This window comes from Eriocheir sinensis, chromosome 22 (genome assembly GCF_024679095.1).
Source record: "Eriocheir sinensis breed Jianghai 21 chromosome 22, ASM2467909v1, whole genome shotgun sequence".
NCBI classification, from domain to species: domain Eukaryota; kingdom Metazoa; phylum Arthropoda; class Malacostraca; order Decapoda; family Varunidae; genus Eriocheir; species Eriocheir sinensis.
The window spans coordinates 10,094,180-10,111,440 of record NC_066530.1 but is presented as its reverse complement, the minus strand read 5'-3'; the positions used below and the strand labels follow the sequence as shown (position 1 = coordinate 10,111,440).

General features: G+C 44.7%; 1 protein-coding gene and 1 long non-coding RNA gene across 3 annotated transcripts in view; one reads left to right on the top strand and one right to left on the bottom strand.

Moving 5' to 3' along the window:
• The window catches only part of LOC127002291 (putative inorganic phosphate cotransporter), a 28,517-nt gene extending 25,364 nt beyond the window's left edge, over positions 1-3,153 (top strand). Inside the window, exons 8-9 of the mRNA XM_050868103.1 lie at positions 1,642-1,774; positions 2,171-3,153. Of these exons, the coding sequence (XP_050724060.1) occupies positions 1,642-1,774; positions 2,171-2,454 (417 nt within the window). The 3' untranslated portion in view covers positions 2,455-3,153. The remainder of the gene's footprint in view (positions 1-1,641; positions 1,775-2,170) is intronic.
• A 6,905-nt stretch (positions 3,154-10,058) lies between these two features.
• Positions 10,059-12,510, bottom strand: LOC127002020 (uncharacterized). Of its 2 annotated transcripts, none has more exons than XR_007755647.1 (3): positions 11,912-12,510; positions 11,340-11,768; positions 10,059-11,198 (listed from the first exon to the last, which is right to left on the bottom strand). It is a non-coding gene; the product is annotated as an uncharacterized LOC127002020 (long non-coding RNA). The 2 variants fall into 2 exon arrangements; XR_007755648.1 differs by having other exon boundaries at positions 11,340-11,911; positions 12,055-12,510.
• Between the last annotated feature and the right edge of the window lie 4,751 nt (positions 12,511-17,261).

The following is a 17,261-nucleotide window of genomic DNA, read 5'->3' as shown; positions in this document are numbered from 1 at the left end:
TGCAAGAGTTAATCAGTATCTTCATTCTTTCATCACTTTTACCGGCCTGTCTCTCTTGCTGCAAAAAAGTGCATACTGTATATTAATGTTTGTAAAGAATGCCATGTAGAAATCCATCCCTCTTCTGTCCAACTTCCTAATGCAAAAGTTAATCAGTATCTTCATTCTTTCATCACTTTTACTGGCCTGTCTCTCTTGCTGCAAAAAAGTGAATACTGTATATTAATGTTTGTAAAGAATGCCATGTAGAAACTTATCCTTATTCTGTCCAACTTCCTGATGCAAGTGCTGATGGAGTGCCTCCTATTGTCCTTAAAAACTGTGCTTCCGTGCTGACACCCTGCCTGGTCAAACTCTTTCGTCTCTGCCTATCAACATCTACTTTTCCTTCCTGCTGGAAATATGCCTTTGTACAGCCTGTGCCTAAGAAGGGTGACCGTTCCAATCCCTCAAACTACTGCCCTATAGCTTTACTTTCCTGTCTATCTAAAGCTTTTGAATCAGTCCTTAACAGGAAGATTCAAAAGCACCTTTCCACTTCTAACCTTCTATCTGATCGCTAGTATGGGTTCCGCAAGGGGCGTTCTACTGGCGATCTTCTTGCTCTCTTAACTGACTCTTGGTCATCCTCTCTTAGCCGTTTCGGTGAAACTTTCTCAGTTGCGCTAGACATATCGAAAGCCTTCGATAGAGTCTGGCACAAGTTTTTGCTTTCTAAACTGCCCTCTTTCGGATTCTATCCCTCTCTCTGTTCCTTTATCTCCAGTTTCCTTTCCGGCCGTTCTATCTCTGCGGTGGTAGACGGTCACTGTTCTTCCCCTAAACCTATCAACAGTGGTGTTCCACAGGGCTCTGTCCTATCACCCACTCTCTTCCTGTTATTCATCAATGATCTTCTTTCCATAACAAACTGTCCTATCCACTCATAGGCCGACGACTCCACTCTGCATTATTCAACTTCTTTCAATAGAAGACCATCCCAACAGGAAGTACACGACTCTAGACTGGAGGCTGCAGAACGCTTAACCTCAGACCTTGCTATCATTTCCGATTGGGGTAGAAGAAACCTTGTGTCCTTCAATGCCTCAAAAACTCAATTTCTCCACCTATCAACTCGACACAATCTTCCAAACACCTATCCCCTATTCTTCGACAACACTCAGCTGTCACCTTCTTCAACACTCAAAATCAACTCAAAATCTCAACTGGAAACTTCATATCTCCTCTCTCGCTAAATCAGCTTCCTCAAGGTTGGGCGTTCTGTATCGTCTCCGCCAGTTCTTCTCCCCCGCACAGTTGCTATCCATATACAGGGGCCTTGTTCGCCCTCGTATGGAGTTTGCATCTCACGTGTGGGGGGGCTCCACTCACACAGCTCTTCTGGACAGAGTGGAGTCTAAGGCTCTTCGTCTCATCACCTCTCCTCCTCCTACTGATAGTCTTCTACCTCTTAAATTCCGTCGCGATGTTGCCTCTCTTTCTATCTTCTATCGCTATTTTCACGCTGACTGCTCTTCTGAACTTGCTAACTGCATGCCTCCCCCCTCCCGCAGCCCCGCTGCACACGTCTGCGACGCCGATGCCGATAATAAAAAAAACAGTAGTAATGAGGAAAGCCACTTATTCATGTTATGTTTCCAGAATGCCCTGGGCTCCACCTTGGCCTACATCCTCCAGGGCACGGTCTGCCTGGGCTGGGGCGCCTTCGCCGACTGGCTTCATCGCAGGAACTACATGACAGTCAACGGGATCAGGAAGCTGTCCACGTCTGCCGGTAGGCCACCAGACACTGTTCTGTGTGTAACACTTTTCTATCATAAGGGAGGCAGGTCAAAGCCAACAAACAAACACAGCAACAAAAGAGTCCGCCAGACGCTAGACATTGAGGTATTTGGTCCACACAGTCACTGAAATTTTGCTAGATTATTACCTTTTTTCACTCCGATGTAAACTTACATCATGTCGAGCTTCAGTATTTGCGGTGCGTTGAGGCATTTGATCAACACAGTCATTGAAATTTTGTTAGATTATCGTTTCTCACTCCAATGTAAACTTAGGTCATGTCGAGCTCCAGTACTTATAACTGTAAATCGTTGTGAATCTACCACGTAAAAAGTTGTGTTTTCTACACATTCCCAAACTAAAGAATACTTTCCGTTTCTGTGGTGAGGCATGTACCTGTCTGCGGCGTGCCTGGTGGCCATGGTATGGGTCCACTGTGACCACGTAGCAGCCATGGCCGCCATGTGCCTGGCCGTGGGCTTCATGGGAACGATGAGCAGCGGCTCCTCACTCTCCGAGCAGGACATCGCCCCAAACCTGGCCGGCTCACTGAAGGGCCTCACCACCACCCTCTCCTCCACCACCGGCTTCCTCACGCCCATCGTCACGGCCGCCGTCACCAGCGGCAACGTAAGGCTTAGCGGCTTCCTCGGTGGTTTGCAGTCTTATTGAATTGATCTTGTCACCCCTCAAGGCATGCCACAGTATTGCTTCTCTCACCACCTGTTATCACACTTTTTATGCTGACTGCTCTCATGAACTTCCATCTTGCATGCCTTCACCTCTTGGTCGTCACTTTGTCAGCACTTGAATAAAATAGTCTTTCCTTGAAGTCATATATTTGAGGTGTACATTTGCCAGAGAAAAGGGAGATATTGAGCACTCAGGGCTGGAGGCACTTTGTCATGAGAGACGCTAAATAGAAGCCACCTTGGAAACATGACTGACGAAAGCAATGCTCTTAAAGGGGCTCTCACACATTCCCGGTCCCGGTCGCGACCGTCCCCGATGACTCCCGATAAGCCGATCGGGGCCTGACCGCCGACAAAATAGGCAATAATCCCCGGACCGGCGGCTTACCGCCGGTAAGCCGGCAGTTTACCGGCGGTAGACCGGCGACCATATACGATTTTCGATTTCTCCGACCGGCGACTGCAGCAGGTCAGTCGGCGGTCGACCGCCGGCCTACCGGCGGCAGACCTGCGGCACATCGACGAGCAAACACTTTCGTTGCCACACCCAGTTGAAAGGGTATATAAACGGCCGTCCAGCTGTTTTGATCATTCGTGAGTTTGACATCGCAATAGCTTTCCTCAGCTCTCGTGAATGCGAAATTGAACTCCTGAAGTTATAATTATTATAATTATAATAAACGGCTTCGTACCTAAATTCATTCGTGTGCATAAATCTCTCTCTCTCTCTCTCTCTCTCTCTCTCTCTCTCTCTCTCTCTCTCTCTCTCTCTCTCTCTCTCTCTCTCTCTCTCTCTCTCTCTCTCTCTCTCTCTCTCTTTATATATATATATATATATATATATATATATATATATATGTATGTATATATATATATATATATATATATATATATATATATATATATATATATATATATATATATATATATATTTTTTTTCTCTCTTTCACCCGTTCCTCTTCCTCCTTTCTCTCATCTCCCTCTCTCTTCATCCCTCGGTCCTACCTGTTCCTCCTCGTATTCCTCCTTCCTCCCTTGCTAATCCCCAGGTCAGACACAGGTGTTCACTCGCGGTCTACCGCCGGTCTGCCGCCGGGCTGCCATGGGTGTCGGCGGTCGACCGCCAATTGACCGCCGGTTGACCGCCGGTTGACCGGCGACATTTTTCGACACCGCCGGTCGACCGGGCGCATCGCCGATATCTTTGAAAATTTTAAGGTTGACCGGCGGTGGTTGGCTGCGTCTACGGTCCTCAGGGTCGACCGGCGGTTGACCGGCGGTCTGCCGCCGACAATCCCCGATCTTACAGCCGGTCGACCGGCGACCGGCTTATCGGGAGTCATCGGGGACGGTCGCGACCGGGACCGGGAATGTGTGAGAGCCCCTTAAGACTGCGCAAGACTTTACAATCAGGCTCATCCTTTTTAGCCTGCATCCTTTTCACGGGTAAATTCTGGAGCCACCTTCCTTTGCCAATACATATTCCCTTTCCCTTTCTTCCCGTGACTTGAACTCTTCCAAGGCCGGGCATCAAAACTCGGCAAACACTGACCTTTGTCCTCCAGTGTCTTCCTCTGCCAGACTTTCATTGGGGCGACGGCTGCAGCCATTCCTCTCTTTATTTTGTTTTGCCCTTGGCCTTACTTAAGACAAATAGCATTCCCTAAAAATAGGTCTTCAAGGTAATCCCTGCAGTGAGGGGTGACAAAGTGTGTGTGTGTGTGTGTGTGTGTGTGTGTGTGTGTGTGTGTATGTGTGTGTGTGTATGTATTTACCTAGTTGTATTTACCTAGTTGTAGTTTTACAGGGCTTTACGCTCGTGTGGTCCCGTCTCCGTATCTATATTTATCCAACTTTTCCTTTAAGCTTTGCACACTCCTCGCCGATACTACATCCTCTCTTAGTCTGTTCCAAACCTCTATATTGTGTGTCTATAGTGTGTGTGTGTGTGTGTATGTGTGTGTGTGTGTGTGTACCTACTATCCATATCAGACCCTATGACATACCGTTTTTCGCAAATATCTTTCAAACGAAGACTCGGATCATCATGGTGCTTTGGCACAGATTGTTTCACACACTCCGCTAATTTTTGACGCTATTGTGCATTTCCAGATGCGGTTTACTCCTGGCTGTGATGGCAAAACCTGAGTGAGCCACTTACACATTCGAACAGGTGAGGCGTGACGTATTTGTGACGTGTATCCACCAACACCTCCGTGGTCTAGTGGTCAGCGTGCCTGGCTTCTACTCCGTGGGCCCAGGTTTGAATCCCGGCCCGGGCAGTCGGCGTGCAGCTCACCCAGCTGTTCATCCTCCCTCTCGGGCTGGTCGATAAATGGGTACCTGGGGAAACCTGGGGAAGGTAAATTGTGGTAACCCAGATGTCTCACTAGCCCTGTGTCCCGGGGTAATGGGCTCCCTCCCACCACAGGCTCAATGGCCAATGTCACGGAAATGAGCACCGAGGCCACGCGCTGCTACAGCGTATGCCCCCAACTTTACCTTTATCTATCCACCACCTACCTCCACCCCTGGCTTCCCCTACTCCCATCCCTCCCTTTCCCTCCTCCCCCGCACTCTCTCTCTCTCTCTCTCTCTCTCTCTCTCTCTCTCTCTCTCTCTCTCTCTCTCTCTCTCTCTCTCTCTCTCTCTCTCTCTCTCTCTCTCTCTCTCTCTTTTTTTTTTAATCAAGGGTATAGTACGAAGAGGAAGTGAGTTAGTGGTGAAGGTGCAGCTGGGGAATAGGAAAGACAATAGGAGTGTACAGTTGTATGGTGTAGGTTCGTTAGTTGTTCTGGTGTAGTTATTGTTTATCGGGCACCTTATTTGTATACCCCCGGCGTGCTGGGGTGTGTGTGTTTGAATTGTTTGTGTGTAGGTGTGTAGAGAGCTAAGCTATGGCGTCACTTGTGTGAAGTGATGTGTGGGCGGTTGTTCTCGTAGTGACTTCAGTCTCTCTCTCTCTCTCTCTCTCTCTCTCTCTCTCTCTCTCTCTCTCTCTCACTCCCCCCCCCCCCCCCCCAATTGCACTGTACTACACAAGATATGAATCCATGCACACGTATGACTTGAATTAATGGCAGATAAATATAAATTATATCCCGTCTGTATCAGCAGACGGGCGAGGCGACGCGCCCCCCGGCGTATGCCCCCATTGATTGATTGACTGCATCAGCATCAACAGTGATGACGAGGATGACCTGTTTGTCGATGGTGATGAATATTAAAGTAACATATATGGTCAGTTATTTACATTACTAATCCACCCATCATATACTCCCTGTTTATTTTTGTATGCTATGACTTTTTAACATATCTACATGAACCCACATCGTATGGCAGTTTTTTCCTAAGATCAGAATAAATTATTCATATATTTCTCCAATTTCGTTTCACCTTTTTTCTCTGCAATAAATTCCCGCTACAATTCCACACTTATTCCTTTCCGTCTCTTACGCGATTTCCTACAAATGATCAAACGTCAGCTACGTACTTCATCCCATCATACGCTCAACGTAACCTGTGGGAAGGAGGGTCATATACTCGTACAACTTTCAATAGTTGTATAATTGCCAAACAAACCTCAAACAGCACTTAAGCAACATTCACTTACGCTGGAACAGGAATCACAGTCTTGTGCATAAAACACCAGGCCATACTTAGCATATACTTTCCAGTTATAGTTATAGACAAGTCATATGTGTGCATAGCTTCACATCTCATGTATACACTGAGAGAGAGAGAGAGAGAGAGAGAGAGAGAGAGAGAGAGAGATTTACACAGAATTTACATAGAAAATCAGACCACACAGACCCCATGGTCCAGTAGGTGGTCTGTCCTTAAACCTAAGTGAATCTACACTAATCAGATGGCTCCAAAACGATGCATTTCAACTCTAGTTAATATTAAGTTCAAGGAAGTGACGGTCGAGTTTGTTTTTGAAGGAGTCAATCGTGTTACACTGGACCACTGACGGTGGGAGCTTATTCCATTCTCGCACTACAACGTTGGTGAAAAAAAATTTGGTGCAGTCTGAATTTACTTGTCTACATTTGAGTTTTATGCCATTGTTCCTCGTTCGCAGTGTCATCGATCATAAACAATTTTGTTCTGTCTACATTCGTGAAACCATTAAGTATTTTAAAACATTTGATCAGTTTTCCTCGGAGGCGACGTTTCTCAAGAGAGAACATGCTAAGGGTAGAAAGCCTTTCTTCGTAGGATTTGTTGCGCAAGGAAGGGATCATTTTTGTTGCCCGATGCTGAACACCTTCTAATTTAGCAATGTCCTTTGCATGGTGAGGAGACCAAAACTGTACTGCATATTCCAGTGGGGTCTGACTAAACTATTGTAGAGCGGAAGTATTGCATCTTTATTCTTGAATAAAAAGTTTCTTTTAATGAAGACCAACATTCTGTTCGCTTTATTTGCTGCATCGATGCATTGATGTGAGAATTTGAGGTTTGACGCGATTTTGACCCCCAAGTCCTTAACGCATTGAACGCTTGTGAGGCTTTGCCTTTCTTCGTCAGTGAGAACCGAGTTACCAATCTTTGTGTCGTCTGCAAATTTACTAATGCGATTATTGAGTCCAACATCCACGTCGTTGATGTAAATAATGAAGATCACTGGGCCAAGAACCGAGCCCTGAGGGACGCCACTAGTGACCGGCGCCCACTCTGAGTTAAATCCGTCAATCACCACTCTTTGTTGTCTGTTGCTCAACCATTTCGCGATCCATTGGTTTACCTGACCGTCAATACCTATTTGCTTTAATTTATAAAGTAATTTATGATGTGGGACTTTATCAAACGCTTTCTGGAAATCAAGATAGACCACGTCCAATGATTTGGTTACGTCATAAACTGAGAAGAGGTCGTTATAAAAGGTCAATAGGTTTGATAGGCAGGATCTTTTGTTACGGAAGCCATGTTGTGAATCCCCAATTAATGAGTGGCTTTCGAGGTAACTCACAATTTTGTCTCTAATTATGCTCTCAAGTAGCTTACCTACAATTGAAGTTAGACTAATGGGTCAGTAGTTACCTGGTATTTTTTTGTCTCCTTTCTTAACAATCGGTGTCACGTTAGCCTTTTTCCAATCCGAAGGGACGATGCCTTGTCGCAAGGACATATTGAATACGGTTGTGAGGGAGGAGAGTATTTCACTCTTTGTTTCTATAAGCAGTATAGGATATACTTTATCGGGTCCGGGACTTTTATTTGTTTTAAGTGAATGGAGAGCTTTAAGAACTTCATCGGTTGTTATTTCAAAATTAGGCAATGCATGATTGAGATTTACATTAGTACTGGTGTTGGTGGTAGTGGGAGGAAGACTGTAAGTATTAAACACCGAGGAAAAGTAATTGTTTGAGAGGTTTGCAATGTGTTGGCTGTCAGTCACTAGTGCACCGTCGCTGTTTGTTAAAGGTCCAATTCCACTTCTGATCGCCTTTCTGTTGTTTATGTAACTGAAGAAAGATTTTGGATTATTTTTACAGTTGGCTGCAATATTTTCTTCATATCTACGCTTTGCCTGACATACTAATCTTTTTACTCGTCGCCTGGCATCGTTATAAAGTCTAATGTTTTCGGGCGTGCTTTGTTTTTTCTTTAACCTGTAAGACAATTTTATCTCCTTGACTGAGTGTTTAATTTCGCTATTAAACCAAGGTGGGCTTTTATTAGTGTTATTTCGCTTCTCGCACAAGGGGACGAATGTGTTCTGCTGAGTGAGTAAATGATTTTTAAAGCTTAGCCAGGCTTCCTCTACATTGCCGTCATCTGATAGTTGTATTTCTGTTAGTTTTTGTCGGATTTCTACGTAGTTAGCTCTTTTGAAATTGGGCACCTTTACTTTATTTTCAGTCACTGATGATTGAGCTCTAATGTTAAAAGAGAGAGAGAGAGAGAGAGAGAGAGAGAGAGAGGTATGGGGGAGAAAGAGGGCAGGGGGAGAGAGAAAGAGTGTTGGGGAGGAGTACGGGAAGCCAGGGGTGGAGGTGTTGGTGGATACACGTCACAAATACGTCAAGCCTCACCTGTTCGAATGTGTAAGTGGCTCACGCAGGTTTTGGCATCACAGTCAGGAGTAAACGCCATAATTAACCGTATCTGCCAATGCACAATAGCGTGAAAAATTAGCAGGGTGTGTGAAACAATCTGTGCCAAAGCACCATGATGATCTGAGTCTTCGTTTGAAAGATATTTGCGAAAAACGGTATGTCATAGGGTCTGATATGGATAGTAGTAGTTTTACAGGGCCTGGGCTTACGCTCGTGCGGTCCAGTCTCCATATCTGTATTTGTCCAGTTTTTCCTTAAATTGTGCACACTCTTCACCGATACTACTTCCTCACTTAGTCTGTTCCAAACCTCTATGTGTGTGTGTGTGTGTGTGTGTGTGTGTGTGTGTGTGTGTGTCAGTACATTCACAAGGCCTCACAGCTGGTGTTCTCCCTCCAGCAAACGGTGTCAGCGTGGAACACAGTCTTCCTCATTGCCGCCGCCCTCAACGTGCTGTTCGGCACCACCTTCTTGGTCTTCAGCACGGACCAGGTCCAGCCGTGGAATGAGCCCAAGCCAGACCAAGTGAAGTAAGTGGACACAAGTCTAAACACCCAGCTGAGGCATGAATCTCAGTCGCCACTTTGGGTCAGGGTCAGTTAGTTATCTCACTAACATCGATTCCATGTAAAATTTTTGAACACATAATACACAAACACATAATGAATCACCTTGACACAAACAACATCCTTACTGACTCACAACACGGCTTTCGACCCAAACGTTCTTGTGAATCGCAACTCATTATACTACATATCACGACATTACGAGGCTACTTGACCGACGTGACATTAAACAAGTTGACACTATTGTTTTAGATTTTGCTAAAGCCTTTGACAAAGTCCAGTACAAAAGACTGACATTAAAATTGAAATACTACGGTATTCCAGGACCTATTCTTCACTGGATCACTGCATTTCTTACTAACAGGACTCAACGCATTCTTCTTGACGGATCTTCATCTGACACTGTCCCTGCTTCTTCAGGTGTCCCACAAGGCACCGTTCTAGGCCCCCTTCTTTTCCTCCTGTACATTAACGATCTTCCACTCTCAACGCCTAACTCTTCCACTAGACTATTTGCCGACGATAGTTTGCTGTTTAGAGCAGTAAAGACTACTGATGACTGCAGACTGCTACAAAAAGACTTGGACCCCCTCCAGCGGTGGGAGCGCACCTGGCAGATGCATTTACGACCAGACAAATGCAAACTATTAAGATTCACCAGAGCTCACAGCCCCATCCATCACACTTACACTCTCCATAATTCAGGCCTTGAATCAGTCCACACACACAAGTATCTTGGTATCCTAACTTGAAATTCAACACTCACATAGACCATATCAGTGCTACAGCCAACAGAACACTGGGGTTCCTGAGGAGGAAGTCACATAACTGCACACCTAACATTAAACACATAGCTTATGACACACTTGTGAGACCAACACTTGAATACTGCTACACAGTGTGGGATCCTTACACACACAAAAACATTGATAGGTTAGAACAAATCAACACCAAGGCGGCAAGGTTCATTACAAACAATTACACTCGAACGCCTGGAATCAAAACACGGATCAAACAACAGATAAACATGGAACCTCTTCACATACGCAGACAATCACACAGACTTACACTTATGTACAAGATCACAAACACTCACACTGACAATTACCCACGTACATACTTACACAAGGCAAACAGTCAACGTACTCATAACACACACATCCATAAATACCAAACATATCACACTAACACTGACGCATACAAGCACTCATACTTTCCACGCACCATACATGACTGGATCAGCCTCCCTCATCAGATTTTAGACTGCAGCACAATAGACTCATTCAGAAAACAAATACATACTCACTTGTCACCACAACACACCAACACTAACAATTACTACACTTGGTTCACTTCCCTCCCTTGCACACTCGGCACCCCCGTCCCCGCAGCAGCCAACACAACTATGCGTGTTCTGCAGCTGTACGGGTGCCCTGCGCATCATGTATCCAGATCCAGATAGTCCTTGTAAGCGCCCAAACCAAACCATATCCACCACAATGATCCGTTACCTCTACTCAATACCAGATACTAATAAAGAGACTTCCTGTGTAGTTTCCTAAAATTCGCTCCTCCTTCTATATCAACACCAAGCACGAGAGCTACAAGGAATTTTCATAGTATTTTGTGTTAGGTTGGGGAGCTTACAAACTTGCCGTACTGGACTGTAAAACTGGCACTTTGATGGCACTTGAATAAAACAACCTTTCCTTGAAGTCATATATTTGAGGCGTACATTTGCCGGGGAAAGGGAGGTATTGAGCACTTAGGACTGAAGGCACTTTGTCATGAGAGACGCTAAGTAGAAGCCACCTAAGAAACACGAGTTACGACTGACGAAAACAATGCTCAAAATACTGCAGGAGTCTCACCACGCTGTTCCTCTAGACTACACAACACTCTATCCTGATATACATTCTCTCACACTGGATAAACTACACCATTACATCTACCTCCTGTCCTCAACACGCTACATATGAAGAAAACGATGATCTCAGTACTGCAGGAGTCTCACCACGCTGTTCCTCTAGACTACACAACACTATCCTGATACACATTCTCTCACACTGGATAAACTACACCATTACATCTAACTCCTGTCCTGAACACGCTACATGTGACAAAAACAATGATCTCAATACTGCAGGAGTCTCACCACACTGTTCCTCTAGACTACACAACACTATCCTGATACACATTCTCTCACACTGGAAAAACTACACCATTACATCTACCTCCTGTCCTCAACACGCTACATGTGACAAAAACAATGATCTCAATACTGCAGGAGTCTCACCACGCTGTTCCTCTAGACTACACAACACTCTCTCCAGATATACATTCTCTCACACTGGAAAAACTACACCATTACATCTACCTCCTGTCCTGAACACGCTACATATGACGAGAGCAATGATCTCAATACTGCAGGAGTCTCACCACGCTGTTCCTCTAGACTACACAACATTCTCTCCAGATATACATTCTCTCACACTGGAAAAACTACACCATTACATCTAACTCCTGTCCTGAACACGCTACATGTGACAAAAACAATGATCTCAATACTGCAGGAGTCTCACCACGCTGTTCCTCTAGACTACACAACACTCTCTCCAGATATACATTCTCTCACACTGGAAAAACTACACCATTACATCTACCTCCTGTCCTGAACACGCTACATGTGACAAAAACAATGATCTCAATACTACAGGAGTCTCACCACACTGTTCCTTTAGACTATGCAACACTGTCTCCTGATATACATTCTCTCACACTGGAAAAAGTACACCATTACATCTACCTCCTGTCCTGAACACGCTACATATGACGAGAGCAATGATCTCAATACTGCAGGAGTCTCACCATGCTGTTCCTCTAGACTACACAACACTCTCTCCAGATATACATTCTCTCACACTGGAAAAACTACACCATTACATCTACCTCCTGTCCTGAACACACTACACATGATGAAAACAATGATCTCAGTACTGCAGGAGTCTCACCACACTGTTCCTTTAGACTATGCAACACTGTCTCCTGATATACATTCTCTCACACTGGAAAAAAGTACACTATTGCATCTACCTCTTGTCCTCAATGCTCTACATGTGACGGACAGGAAAGCATGGTGCAGCTGTTCACTTCACGCTGTCACAATCAACAGGGCAGAGACAGAGGAATGAAGTCTTAGGTTCCACTCCCCTTCTTATGCACTTGTCCCTGCCAGCCACTTTAGGAGCACCAGGTCACCATTACTGATTGAAGAATTCCTTCTTGCTTTGTCCTTTTCCTTGAGCAAGTCTTCACAGCAGCCTTCCCGTCTCTTCTCTTTGGTCTTCCTCTCTTCCTTCTGCCTTACACTCTTCTTCTTGTGCCACTTTTAGGAGCATCAGGTCACCATTACTGATTGAAGAGTTCCTCCTTGCTTTGTCCTTTTCCTTGAGCAAGTCTTCTTCAGTGTAGTCTTCCCATCTCTTCTCTTTGATCTCCCTCTCCTCCTTCTGCCTCCCACTCCCCTTCTTATGCACTTGTCCCCATAGCTGGGCACGATAACAGAAAACCTTATTCCCAATACCCGATATTCATTAACTGGAGACACAAAATAGTATAGGGCCGGCAATAACCAATAACCGATACCTGATATAAATCCACAATTCCGATACTAGCTAGCGATAATTCCGATAGGCGAAAACGATACTATATTGTTATTTCAAATAAAAGACAAAGATGAATTAAAATTTTCATTATCTGTATTTTAGAAAACTTACAAAACCTGAAAACCACACGTTGACACGTACGTACCTATGGACGGTAATACTAGAAACGCCTGAACCGGTGTTGTGTTATTTGGCGTCCCCACCATCAAAAGCTGGCGCTTTTGTTTACAAACACCAGTCTCTCGTGAACTGGCCCATCACTACTTATTCAGTTATTCTTACTTATCACCATTAACACTTTAACAGTCACTTCAGCAAAGAAACACTGAAGCACTGGGAACCGGAACACTGGCACTCACTCCGTCACTCGAGACGCAGCTGAGAGGCAGCGCGCCACGCAGCCACGTGATAACAAGCCGCTGGTCTCTATTTGCGCTCTTTACAACGGGATCACAAATTTCATACATTGAATAATCATTTTGGGGGCAAAATTAAATTATTTTTCTCTTTGATATAGTGATTTTTTTTATTCTAACATAAAAAAATAACCTAGTGTTTTAATGTTGATGATCTAAGTATGAAATCTCTTCACCGAAGATATTTCATACCCCAAAGTTTTTTCATACAACACCGGGCGCCCGGGCCACGCATGCGCAGTAGGGAGGAGACTTTTTTTTTACTGAGAGGCGGAAAAAAGTAGCGATTATCACTGGTTTGGTTACAAAAGTAATGAGGATACCGATATATATATATATATATATATATATATATATATATATATATATATATATATATATATATATATATATACATACACACACACAGTACCCTCTCGAGTTTCATGCAATCCGAGTTTCGCGATCCTCGAGTTTAGCGCTTAGTCCTAAATTCTTACTATCACGACTTTTGCGCATTACCTCCACGAGTTTCGCGTTGCTTTGACATGTACGGGTCACGTTTACCTACCGTCGGCGTCATGCGTGCTGCCTTAAAAGGCGGTGTCCAACCATTGGGGGCTATGGGCAACCGTGGTTGCCTGTATACCCAACCGGGAGCGAATACTGGTTGTCCGTATGAATGGAAAACGGTTGTGGGTACGAGCGTGGGTACGTGGGTACCGAACGGCTGCATTTAAACAAACAGACGACGGCAGTGGCTGAGGAGCAGTGGAAGATGCCCCACCAAGCGACTCGTAAAATGGACTGGCAGAGCTGCTTTGCTTACTACTTGATTAACAAGATAAGAGAACACCCCGTGCTGGGGAACCACAGTCCAAAAAGCTTTTTTGTAGATCTCCCGGTTGTTTTCCTCTTCTTCTTTTGACCTGTAATGCATGGCAGCGACGGTGAAAAGTAACAGTGAAAAATAGCAAAAGGTCATAGAAAACCAAAATCAGGGAAAGAAAAGAACAGAAAAACACCTAAGTTCAGGGTGAAGTGTATAAGTGCGCACTGTGAAGTAAATAAGGGCCGCTTTCACGGTCACTGCTTGTTTTGATCGTTACCAATGGCGGCGATCGACGCTATAGTTTTCCACTTGAAATTGGCCTATGGGGTAGTGGTGGCTGCACAGAAAGCGACAGGTGTTGAGAGTGTGTGGTAAGGTGCGGGGCGAGGCTAACCCTGCAGCCGCCACGAGGTGCCGTTGTAAAGGCAATACCTCCGACATCATCACATCACATCACTACCCATCGGCCAGTTTCACGTGGAAATACTAGAGCGGCAATCGCCGCCATTGGTAACGATCAATACAAACAAAATGACTGTGAAAGCGGCCCTAAGTGCATGTTGTGAAGTATAAAAGTGTGGAGGAGGAAGACCTAAGAAGCGATACAAAGCGTTACAGGTCAAAAGAAGAAGAAGGTCCACTATACACTGGCCGGTGTTGCGAGAAATATCTTCCCGCTGAAATTAGTCATTCTGCTGTCCACCACACATGCGCGCTGTGGGAATACACAGCATTAAAAGTGTTAATTTGCCTGGATTTGTTCTTTTTTGTCCGCTTGTGGTCTTTGTGAGCGGTGAGGGAGATATGGAGACAGTAAGCAAGTTGAACCTCTCTGCGAGCTATTTTGCAATTGCGGCGGCGGTTTACGTTCAATAGGCATTGAAAAGTCAATCATGATGTTAGTGATTTAATGATTTATAACAGAAAAAGTTAGCAGATTATACCATAACACACAGAAAACTGTTAAAGCTATAGGTTTGTCCAACTGTACCACGGGTGACCGCGAGCAACCGTCCTTACTTTAGCAGACGACACCACGTGGATCACAAGCGTGTATTCAGAACTGCCAGCCAATTGTAAGGCAGCCGCCTTCAACTGCGGCTTCAGAACGACCTGTTCTCACTTCCCATTTTCTGCCTATTACTATTATGAGATAACAAGAAAGTAAACTCGAAAAAATTGTGATATCGAGGGAGTAAAGTCGAAAAAAAACGTAATTTCTTTTCCATAAGCGCTTTTTCATGTATTTCAACACCTTGAGTGTCGCGATCCTGTATATATATATATATATATATATATATATATATATATATATATATATATATATATATATATATATATATATATATATATATATATATATATATATATATATATATATATATATATATATATATATATATATATATATATATATATATATATATATATATATATATATATATATATATATATATATATATATATAAGTAGCGGATGGCTGATAACCATATTTTGTTATCAGTGATAAAGTATCGCGATAATATCCAGCTATGCTTGTCCCTGCCAGCCACTTGTGTGAGCACCAGGTCGCAATTACTGATTGAAGAGTTCATCCTTGCTTCATCCTTTTCCTTGAACAAGTCTTCCTGTCTTTCCTCTTTCATCTCCCTCTCTTCCTTCTGCATTCCACTCCCCTTCTTATGCACTTGTCCCTGCCAGCCACTTTTAGGAGCACCAGGTCACCATTACTGAGGGAAGAGTTTGTCATGCCCCGAGATTTGATTTTCTCTTTCCTATTACTCAATAATTCCACACGTCCTCTGCGTGTATCAAAACACACGAGAAATTAATCAAGACAAGGAAAGGGTATTCCCCGGCTGCCTGGGATTGAACCCGCGACCAGCGTGACGGGAGAGCCATTCCTTACCGAGTCGGCCAAAGAGGTACTCCACTCGCCAAGTGGGTTATGGGAGGCTCCCTTATCAGGCCTAGTCGCCACACTACAAGTTCATCCTTGCTTTGTCCATTTCCTTGAGCAAGTCTTCTTCAGTGTAGTCTTCCCCTCTCTTCTCTTCAATCTTCCTCTCTTCCTTCTGCCTTACACTCCTCTTCTTGTGCCACTTTTAGGAGCATCAGGTTGCCATTGCTGAGGGAAGAGTTCCTCCTTGCTTCATCCATATCCTTGAGCAAGTCTTCCTCAGTGCAGTCTTCCCCTGTCTTCTCTTTGGTCTCCCTCTCTTCAGTGCAGTCTTCCCCTCTCTTCTCTTTGGTCTCCCTCTCTTCAGTGCAGTCTTCCCCTGTCTTCTCTTTGGTCTCCCTCTCTTCAGTGCAGTCTTCCCCTCTCTTCTCTTTGGTCTCCCTCTCTTCAGTGCAGTCTTCCCCTGTCTTCTCTTTGGTCTCCCTCTCTTCAGTGCAGTCTTCCCCTGTCTTCTCTTTGGTCTCCCTCTCTTCCTTCTGCCTTTCACTTCCCTCCTCTCTGCCTCCCTTGCCCTGTACTCCTCCTCCTTCTCACTTCCCCTCTCACATCTTCTTCATCTTCCTCATCTTCTCACATCTTCCTCATTTTCTCATCTTCTTCATCTTCCTCACCTTCCTCATCTTCTCACAGCTTCCTCATCTTTCCTTCTCATATCTTCCTCATTTTTTCATCTTCATCTTCCTCACATTCCTCATCTTCCTCATCTTCCTTTCTCACATCTTCCTCCCTCCCCTCCTCGCTGCCTCCCTCGCCACGTGCTCCTCCTCCTTGTAACGTGTCCCTGCCGGCCTGAGCAGCGTCAAGCCTTGTACTTTATTTGTTATTTCCCTTCCGTTGCCAGTCCTTAACGCCCTAGTTTGTTCCTTCATCACCGCTTTCAGGAGGTCAACGTCTGTTTTTAAGAGTTTGTTGACACTGACTCCAAGCACTGAACATAGAAAAATGGATTTGGACTCTCGATACGTCAATTCCATGGTATTAACCCGGTAGCAGTGGGGATCATGTTTCTTAATGGTCCCTCCGAGCGAGAAAAATTAGAAAAAATCATCATTCACACAAACCATTTCATAATATATTTGGCCCGTCACTGCTACACGGTGAAGCCACAAATTTGGCCCGTCACTGCTACACGGTGAAGCCACAAATTTGGCCCGTCACTGCTACACGGTGAAGCCACAAATTTGGCCCGTCACTGCTACACGGTGAAGCCACAAATTGGGCCCGTCACTGCTACATGGTGAAGCCACAAATTTGGCCCGTCATTGCTACACGGTGAAGCCACAAATTTGGCCCGTCACTGCTAC